Here is a 10,653-nt window from a genome sequence, read left to right as displayed (position 1 = left end):
TATACTATTTATAACCAATGTCTCATTTCAGTTTAAGTGTGGCTTTAGTTTTGTATTTATTCCAGTTTATATGAAAAGGTTAATGTATTGTGGATTAAAATTCATGTACAGAATAAATCCTTTTCACACGTTAAAAATAAGTTATTTTGATCATTAAAATATCATTAGATTGTCCGCCGGTTCCCGCCCCCTTCTTCCCGATGATTATGAAGGTTTAATTCGTTACACCGTGTATATATATATCTAAACTAAATTTTTGACGAGTAATATGCATGGCTAAGAATTCATTTGCACAACTTTAAAGGTGATTTTCTCAGTATTTCGATTTTTTTGCTCCCTCAGATTCCAGATTTTAAATAGTTGTATCTCAGACAAATATTGTCCAATCCTAATAAACCATCAATTAATGGAAGACTTATTCAGCTTTCAGATTATGTATAAATGCCAATTTTCGAAAAATTGACAGTTAAGAGTGGTTTTGTGGTCCACGGTCTCACACACATACACACACACATATATATATATATATATATATATATAGAGAGAGAGAGAGAGAGAGAGAGAAAAAGTGAAAAAATACATATATTTTTAATATATTTTTATTTTGCCCGTTTTCATTTAATTATGATAATGACATAAAGAAATAAAATAATAATAATAATAATAATAATAATAAAAGTAAATAGGGGGAGACAAGTCTGATGCCTGTTATATCTCCAAATTTGATGAAGAAACAAACTACATCATGGATGGCCTGAGAGTTTGTAAAAATGTCAGCAAATGTTATTTTTGGGTGAACTATTCCTTTAATGAATCTTCTGTTCCTTCTTTTAATAATGACACAACAGGAAACAAGGGCCATAAAGAGTGTGGTAAATAAACACAAACTCTTACCATTATAAGTGGACATCAGGGAAAATAATAAATGGAATAAAATTGAGTTAAATAAAAAGTTACACTGTTCTTAAGTGGCCATCTTCCTCCAACTTAAAAGAAACTGAAACATTGATAGACCAAAGAGATTTTACTGTTATTGACCACCAGAGGACAGAACAGATCAGATATTAACAGTTGTCCTATTTGAGCAGTGTGCTTGTGCTTTATTATGTTATAGTTTATAGTAACTTTAGGCTAGGTCTCAGTGAGCTTTATGATGTTAAACATACACACAGTAAGGTAATTTCAGCATTTTCAACAACGTTTGGAAAATATCTCAATGTAGCCGGTGCTAGTGTGGATGAAGAACGTCTGAAACCAGTCCAGATCTTATCCAGATGAATGTGGATGTAACTTGCTGTATCTGAACGTGTAGAAACAGTTGTTTAAATAGTTCAGACATGTTAGTCATTACTGTTCAACCCCTCCAGCTGGAGTCAAACGTATTCAAACATGTCAGAAAACATTTTTGTAGGGTATTCAAACTCTCAAACTCGTGGAAGCAGGGACTCTTTTAGTGCTTAACATCAGTGAGATTGACAGAACTAATCAAATTGTGTGAAACGCTTTAAATTTCATGAAGTCTCAGCTCTTATAAAATGATATGAGTAGTGCCTGACTTCTCTCATAAAACAGCTGTATTCAGAGTAAACTCAAAGTATAGACTTCTGTTGTACTTCCTGTTTCTTCTACCATGTTTGTAGTCCTTTGTAGTTTTTCCTGCTCATCTCTGTATCTTCTCTTTATTTTTTTTATTTTCATTATTTAATTATTATCATTATTTTTAATGACAACTGTTTATACGTAGGTCAGTGGTTGAGATTTGAACAAACAGACACAACAGTAGATCAGAAGCAAACCTGTCTTAACTTCCTCTTGAGTGTGGTTCAGATCCCTGTTATTAAAAAAGCTGCTCTAAACCGTGTGAAAGAAACAAGACTGCGTCACGCTGAAGTGTCTGAACATCCTGAAGATCATGCAGCTCCTTCTCTGTGAGTTTATTCTTCTTCATGAATGTTTTATTTTTCTTTATACGTCTATTTAAAATGTTTTTTGAGACTACAATAAGCCATTGAATGTGTGTGTGTGTGTTTTATTTCACAGTTCTGCTCGTATGGTGTCAAGCAGCAGAGACTTTAACAGATCAACCAACAGATTTGGGTCAAAATGTGACTATAAACTGTGATCTTGATGAACAGGGGGTTAACTGGTTATTACTGAAACTACCAGATCCTCCAGTCCTGATATTACTCTCTTCTACAACTTCAGCTACTTTTTACTACGATAAAACATTTAAACACAAATATTCAGTTCAGGGTAAACATCATCTGTTCATAAATAATGTCACTCTTGATGATTTAGGACTTTATTACTGTGTGGCCTCAAATCCACCTCCAAAATACAGCAACGGCACCAGACTGTACATCACTGGTGAGTGACCATTCACTGAAATTAAACACTAAATCACTGTTAGACACAAAATATTCAATATTAATATTAAACTCTTTCAATGATTGCACAGAACCAACTCTAAATCTAGAGAACAAGAATCATACAGTGGTGAAGTATATTGATCAGAATCAGATTATCCTCATCTCTGCTTTCATCAACGCTCTTCTGATTATTGTGATCATAGGTGAGTCTTTGATTACACCTGAATGAATCCACATTAGAACATTATGGGCTTAAATTCAGATCATACTATCTGTGCACTACTTTAAAAAATTGTAATGAACATTTGAACACCTATTACAGTTATAGCTTTTTATAGTGACTAAAATGGTTATGTTAATAAGAACAAATAATATGTTTTTGGCTGAATGTTAAATCTGAATTTACTTTTAAGGACTATTAAAGCTTGTTGTTGATGGAAGGAACCGAGACAACCTGAAACATTTCAAGATACAAATCTTCAAGTTCTGGATTTTGAACACTCTCAAGACTCAAGCCAAACACGGATACGTTACATGAAAATATGAAGTATGTACAGTATATAAACATCTCACTCCATGTTTAAGTATAAAGCTTATGTATATGTACTGATACTGCTTTTATACACCAGTGTATGTGCTGTTTAGGGGCATGTAAATACGTATTTTATATATATATATATACACACACACACACACACACACACACACACACACACACACACACACACAAACATAATACCTAACTATGCATGAGGTACTGTATTTGTAGTATTTGTAATCAAGAACAGTGTCCAAATATAATGTGATATTCATGCTTTCTGCAAGACTTGTTCTGTGCTTTTCTCATCGGTCTATTTCTATTTTGTATAAAGTTGCAGTCAGTAACACACAAGTCACAGCACAAATGAAATGCTCCTGACCACAATAAATGTTCAAAATCTGTTTGCATTTCCACTGTGTTGTGAATCTTTGTTTGCTGAAAGTGGCCGTGTGTTTTGTGTAAGGACTACATCTAAGGATCTGGATTTTGGTTGAGCTATATATATGCCTATAAGTAGCCTAGTTGACATGAAACATGTCTCAAACTTTAATGTTCCTTTCTTTCTGATTCTGGTATAAAATATATGTCCAAGACATGACACCATATACTTTATATTATACGAGCCCTTGTATGGGAAGTAAACAGACGTTTATGGTTGTGAGGGAGGGACTGAGGAAGTGATTATTGAGGGAATGTCAGCTTCAGTAATCTACAGGACTCTGTTTAGAGAGCAGACTCCAGATGAGGCTCGGTACGTGACTATATTTATTTGTTTATTTTAGTTAACTACAATTATGGTTATATTTTTAAATGTCTGCTAATAGAAATCATTCTGAATCTCCAGAAAAACCTTTCCTTTCTTTAGAGCGTGACATTAATCCTATTTCTTTTAACTTTGGTGTTGTATCAGAAACCTTAATTGCTCTAAATAATTTATGAACAACTGTGAAAAGTTGAATTAGTTTGTGGTGGTGATGGCTGTATATGAATTTGGGAATATGGGAACATGTTTTAGTCGTGCTGTTTGGATTCAATCAATGCAACGTGCCACGGTCTACTAGAGTTTGATTAATATAGCATTTGATGTTGTGTTTATTTTGAATTTCACTGTTAATTCTATCATTGAGTGTGTTCTTGTTAAATTGAAGTGCGATTATGATCGTATTATGTTTTTATGGCGCTCTTCTGGGTTGCGCGTTATATGTAACCGAGTGAATGTATTTATCATACAAATGTTATGGATGCGTTTTGTTTACTAGTTATTCATATACCAATCCATTTATTCATTTAAATGAATAAAGGTTAAATAAATACTATATATAAATGATAAAAACTATAATAGTTAAATGCATAAATATAAAAATCTACTATTTGGAAATGAGAATGCTAACAAAATAAATATCAGAAATATTGCTTTGGCCAACAGTTAACATAATAATGAATTTTACTAAACTAAATGGAAAGCTTTTTCTGCATCATTTTTAGAAGATCATCAGGCAGGAATTTCCTCTCTACTCAGGAAGCTTTCAGCACGGCTCATTAACAGACTATCTTTTCTGCAATCATACAGGTCCTTCTCAAAAAATTAGCATATTTCATCCGACCAATAAAAGAAAAGTGTTTTTAATACAAAGAAAGTCAACCTTCAAATAATTATGTTCAGTTATGCACTCAATACTTGGTCGGGAATCCTTTTGCAGAAATGACTGCTTCAATGCGGCGTGGCATGGAGGCAATCAGCCTGTGGCACTGCTGAGGTGTTATGGAGGCCCAGGATGCTTCAATAGCGGCCTTAAGCTCATCCAGAGTGTTGGGTCTTGCGTCTCTCAACTTTCTCTTCACAATATCCCACAGATTCTCTATGGGGTTCAGGTCAGGAGAGTTGGCAGGCCAATTGAGCACAGTAATACCATGGTCAGTAAACCATTTACCAGTGGTTTTGGCACTGTGAGCAGGTGCCAGGTCGTGCTGAAAAATGAAATCTTCATCTCCATAAAGCTTTTCAGCAGATGGAAGCATGAATTGCTCCAATATCTCCTGATAATTAGCTGCATTGACCCTGCCCTTGATAAAACACAGTGGACCAACACCAGCAGCTGACATGGCACCCCAGACCATCACTGACTGTGGGAACTTGACACTGGACTTCAGGTATTTTGGCATTTCCTTCTCCCCAGTCTTCCTCCAGACTCTGGCACCTTGATTTCCAAATGACATGCAAAATTTGTCCAAAAGTCCAGTGCTGCTTCTCTGTAGCCCAGGTCAGGTGCTTCTGCCACCGTTTCTGGTTCAAAAGTGGCTTGACCTGGGGAATGCGGCACCTGTAGCCCATTTCCTGCACACGCCTGTGCACGGTGGCTCTGGATGTTTCTACTCCAGACTCAGTCCACTGCTTCCGCAGGTCCCCCAAGGTCTGGAATCAGTCCTTCTCCACAATCTTCCTCAGGGTCCGGTCACCTCTTCACGTTGTGCAGCGTTTTTTGCCACACTTTTTCCTTCCCACAGACTTCCCACTGAGGTGCCTTGATACAGCACTCTGGGAACAGCCTGTTCGTTCAGAAATTTCTTTCTGTGTCTTACCCTCTCGCTTGAGGGTGTCAATGATGGCCTTCTGGTCAGCAGTCTTACCCATGATTGCGGTTTTGAGTAATGAACCAGGCTGGGAGTTTTTAAAAGCCTCGGGAATCTTTTGCATGTGTTTAGAGTTAATTAGTTGATTCAGATGATTAGGTTAATAGCTCGTTCAGAGAACCTTTTCATGATATGCTAATTTTTTTAGACAGGCATTTTGGGTTTTCATGAGTTTTCATGAGCTGTATGCCAAAATCATCAGTATTAAAACAATAAAAGACCTGAAATATTTCAGTTGGTGTGCAATGAATCTAAAATATATGAAAGTTTAATTTTATCATTACATTATGGAAAATAATGAACTTTATCACAATATGCTAATTTTTTGAGAAGGACCTGTACATAGCTTTTTGCATTTTCCCACATTCATCTGCTACAAAATAGCGGTTTTGTGATCTACAATATATCTCCTGCATCTATTCTCTTGTCAGCCCTATTGTGTGGATCAAGTGAATGTAATGCTATTAGAAAACATGGACATGGGCTTACATTTGCCATATAGATTTACTTTTTTAAACAACAACAACAAAATTTGTTAAAAAAATTGCCAACCTACATCAACTAAAAGCAAAATAAATGAAAATATGAAATAAACATGTCCCTGTCAGCTAACACTAAGTTTATAGTTGAATAAATGTTGTACATTCAGTTAAACAAATATCTGTCAATTCATACGATACAAGTTCTGTCCTGTAACATTCATTGACATTCCATTTATAAAGTTTTTTTTTTTTTTCATTTTAGTATTTTGTATTGCATTTTCATGTACGGACTTGCATCATTGTGTGATTTTTCACAGAACACTGAAATGCTTTAGCCAACTGTAAAAATGAACCATTCACTCAAAGGTTATTTGGCATCACTTTTAGTTTAAGCGTGTATGGGCTGAGCTGATAATGCATTGAGATGAATGATTTTCACTCTCAAAACTCACATACAGAGCAGAATCAAAACAGAAAGTAAAGGCACTAATACAATCTTCTCTGGTCTTGCTTGTGCTCCTTGGCTAAATTCTGTTGGACACAAAGACAAAAAATTAAGTAAACAAAAACAAATTGTTAAACAATTCCATTCTAACTTCATTAAAATCATCCGAACAAACTTATGTTAGCTTTTTTTTTTTTTCACAAACCTAGTTTCACACTTTGGATTAGTAATTCATTTGTGATGTGGCATGTGTAGTTTCCTGTATCACTGTGCTGAACGTTGTTAAGTTTGAGGGAAAAGTTTCCAATCAGATAATTCTCAAGGATCATTTCAGTTCTGTTGTAATATGCTGAATCCTGTTCTTCCAGAGAGACTTTGCCCTTAATAATGTCATACACTTTCAGGGTCTCGTTGTGTCTCCAGTGCACTGTAATGTCTTCTGTTGTAAACTGAGATCTTTTAGAAGAACAAGGTAAAACCACAGAACCGCCAACAGCAGGCACAAATGGTAGCTGCAGAGGCTCTGAAAACAAAGAGAAGTTGTGATAAATGAAACAGTTTTTCATGCAAGAAGTTTGCTTCATGACTGACTGTTGACTAAATAGCATCTATAGACTTGAGCAGTGGTTTTGACTCCTGGTCCTCTGCACATTTTGTATGTCTCTCCACACCTGATTTAAGGGTGTACTCACACTAAATCTTAACCATGCTCGAGCATGTTTGACCCTCAAAGCTCGGTTTGTTTGACTAGTGTGATTGCTCCGTGCCACGCACGAGGCTGGTTGGAAGAGGTGGGCCAGAGTATGGTTCAGTTTAGCTTGGGCACATTTGACATGTAGTGTGAATGCTAACGGTGCAAGAGCATGGACAAGATACTATTTTGTGAGTGCTACGGTCATCATTAATCGTGTTCAGGCTCGGTTCAAGGCAACTGTGCCTAGTGTGAGTACACCCTAAACTTATCAGGTCATTAGGAGAGAGATCCATGAACTCAGTTGTGTCAGATAAGTGAGACATACAGGTACATCTCAATGAATTAGAATGTTGTGGAAAAGTTCATTTTTTTCAGTAATTCAACTCAAGTTGTGAAACTTGTGTATTAAAGGTCCTATGACATGAAAATGTCACTTTCTGAGGTTTTTTAACATTAATATGAGTTCCCCTAGCCTGTATATGGTCCCCAAGTTTCTAGAAATTTTAATCGGTGTAAATTGAGATTTTGCTATATTTTTCTGCCTTTGGGAAAATGGAAGCTCAATCGGGCTGATCTTGAATCTCCTCTTTGTGACGTTGTAAAGAGAAATGTTACCTCCCCTTTCTCTGCTTTGCCCGCCCAAATATTTACATATAATTCAGTCGCAATGTCAGCACAGGCGTTACAAACAGACTTTTATGATATGGATTCGACAGCACCGGCACAAACAGTGAGTAACAGTGTTCATTAATGCCTGATCTGTGATCAGTGATTTCTGATGTGCAGCTAATCATTCAAGTTCACATAGACTTTCTTTCTAAATCGTTTAATACGGTTTATGCATCAGTGAATCAAGCCAGTGACTAAACGATCAACTTCACGTTGTTTCTCTTAGTAGCATGAAACAAATCTGTTATTTAAATTGTGATTTAACTACAGAGAGCGATCAAAGAACGCTCCCTTTTTTTTCGGAGCTCTCACACATCGCGAGTCACGTTATATCTGCACACTTGCCCAAACTGCCGTTACATTGAATGACGATGTTATGCTGCACAACAAAGCTCTTACTGTATTCATGTGTTTGCTGTTAGTTGTGGTGAAAGCATTTTGTGAGAGAAAACGTGTTGCAATAATGATGAGATCACTGCATTCACGCGATAAACAGACTCGGTCTACTCAATGCTGCTCATCACTGCAGCCTTTCATGTGATGGGAAAAGATCGAAAAAATAATTATATAATAAACAAATCCACGATTCGTTAATCTCGACAGCTGTAATAGTATATATATATATATATATATATATATATATATATATATATATATATATATATATATTTGAGAGGGGTTCCACATGTAATACGCATTTCAAATGCAAAGATGTCAGCCAATCACAACAGTTGTCGTTTCCTCGGAGTCTCACAGCAGACACGCCCCTTCAAACAGAGCATTCAAGCCAGAGGGCAAATAACAGGATATAAAAAATGCTTTTTATTTCTAAATTTTAAATGTAAAAATCATACTAACAATATAAGTACACCTAAGGAAACATTAAAAAGCATTTAAAGAAAAGGAAATAATCCATGTCATGGGACCTTTAAATAAATTCAATGCACACAGACTGAAATAGTCTTTGGTTCTTTTAACTGTGATTTTGGCTCACATTTAACAAAAACCCACCAATTCTCAACAAATTAGAATACTTCATAAGACCTATTTAAAAAATAAAAAAAATTTAGTGAATTGTTGGCCTTCTGGAAAGTATGTTCACTTACTGTACATGTACTCAATACTTGGTAGGGACTCCTTTTGCTTTAATTTCTGCCTCAATTCGGCGTGGCATGGAGTTGATCAGTTTGTGGCACTGCTGAGGTGGTATGGAAGCCAAGGTTTCTTTGACAGTGGCCATCAGCTCAACTGCATTGTTTGGTCTCGTTTCTCATTTTCCTCTTGACAATAGCCCATAGATTCTCTCTGGGGTTCAGCTCTGGTGAGTTTGCTGGCCAGTCAAGCACACCAACACCATGGTCATTTAACTTCCACTTAGCTTCTCCACCCTTCCTCCAGACTCTAGGACCTAGGTTTCCAAATGAAATACAAAACTTGATCTCATCTGAAAAGAGGACTTTAGACCACTGGGTAACAGTCCAGTTCTTCTCCTTAACCCAGGTAAGACGCCTCTGACGTTGTCTGTGGTACAGGAGTGGCTTAACAAGAGGAATACAACATCTGTAGCCAAATTCCTTTACACATCTGTGTGTGATGGCTCTTGATGCCTTGACCCCAGCCTCGGTCCATTCCTTGTGAAGTTCACTCCAATTCTTGAATCCAGTATGCTTGACAATCCTCATAAGGCTGCGGTTCTCTCAGTTGGTTGTGCATATTTTTCTTCTACACTTTTTCCTTCCACGCAACTTTCTGTTAACATGCTTTTATATAGCACTCTGTGAACAGCCAGCTTCTTTGGCAATTAATGTTTGTAGCTTACCCTCCTTGTGAAGGGTGTCAATGATTGTCTTCTGGACAACTGACAGATCAGCAGTCTTCCCCATGATTGTGTAGCATAGTAAACCAAACTGAGAGACCATTTTGAAGAATCAGGAAACCTTTGCAGGTGTTTTGAGTTGATTAGCTGATTGGCATGTCACCATATTCTAATTTGTTGAGTGAATTGGTGGGTTTTTGTGAAATTTGAGCCAAAATCATCACAAATAAAAGAACCAAAGACTTAAATTACTTCAGCCTGTGTGCATTGAACTTATTTAATACACAAGTTTCACAATTTGAGTTGAATTACTGAAATGAACTTTTCCCCAACATTCTAATTTATTGAGATGCACCTGTACAAAATGTGGAGAGCAGTGGGTCCCCAGGACCAGGGTTTAAAACCACTGGACTAGAGTTTACTTTCAGCAGAGAACAATGCTATTCCATTGGTTTTAATGGACATAAAGAACAACACAGCGATTGTTAAAGTAACAAAACATCAACCAAACAAACTCAATTGGCAGTTCCCACTTCATTTCTAACTGAAGAAACCTGTGAAAACCATATGAAATTTTTTTCTCTTTTTTTCCACTTTTTCAACTTTAGTTACTGTGTAATATTGCTGCTTGAGCATAAAAAGACCTGCAAAGCTCAAAGTCAACTCTAAAGGAGATCTAATTGTAAACAGAAAACACTTCTAAAGAACTACAACAAATGGCTCGTTAGGACTGCAGCGTGCTTCCTCTGGAAATTGAAGTCATAATATCACTCATTATTATTGATTACCCACAAGGCCTGTTTAAACTGCACTGGAGACCATATTATAAGCTTAAAAACATCCTGTAAAATCTGTGCTTGCTCTGCATACTCCTCTTGTTTGCAAACATTCTCAGGGTATGAACTGAGCTCGAAACGGTAATGGCAAAATCAATCCCGTGTGGCATTCCAGGAACACACTCGAAGCAGTTGGGACAACAGTGTTAAGACAACAGTGCCAGCCTAAC

At 36.5% G+C, this 10,653-nt stretch overlaps 1 protein-coding gene across 2 annotated transcripts in view; it reads right to left on the bottom strand.

The window, feature by feature from the left end:
* Window positions 1–6,445: 6,445 nt before the first annotated feature.
* Window positions 6,446–10,653, bottom strand: part of LOC132131703 (CD276 antigen homolog) — a 67,672-nt gene continuing 63,464 nt past the window's right edge. For both annotated transcript variants that reach the window (XM_059543791.1, XM_059543790.1), the window contains 2 exons: window positions 6,674–6,991; window positions 6,446–6,554 (listed from right to left, as the gene is read on the bottom strand). In XM_059543791.1, coding sequence (XP_059399774.1) covers window positions 6,472–6,554; window positions 6,674–6,991 — 401 coding nt within the window. In that variant the 3' untranslated portion in view covers window positions 6,446–6,471. The remainder of the gene's footprint in view (window positions 6,555–6,673; window positions 6,992–10,653) is intronic.

The sequence above is a fragment of the Carassius carassius genome, chromosome 48, assembly GCF_963082965.1.
Source record: "Carassius carassius chromosome 48, fCarCar2.1, whole genome shotgun sequence".
Taxonomy (NCBI): Eukaryota; Metazoa; Chordata; class Actinopteri; order Cypriniformes; family Cyprinidae; genus Carassius; species Carassius carassius.
This window is presented reverse-complemented; position numbering and strand designations above follow the sequence as displayed.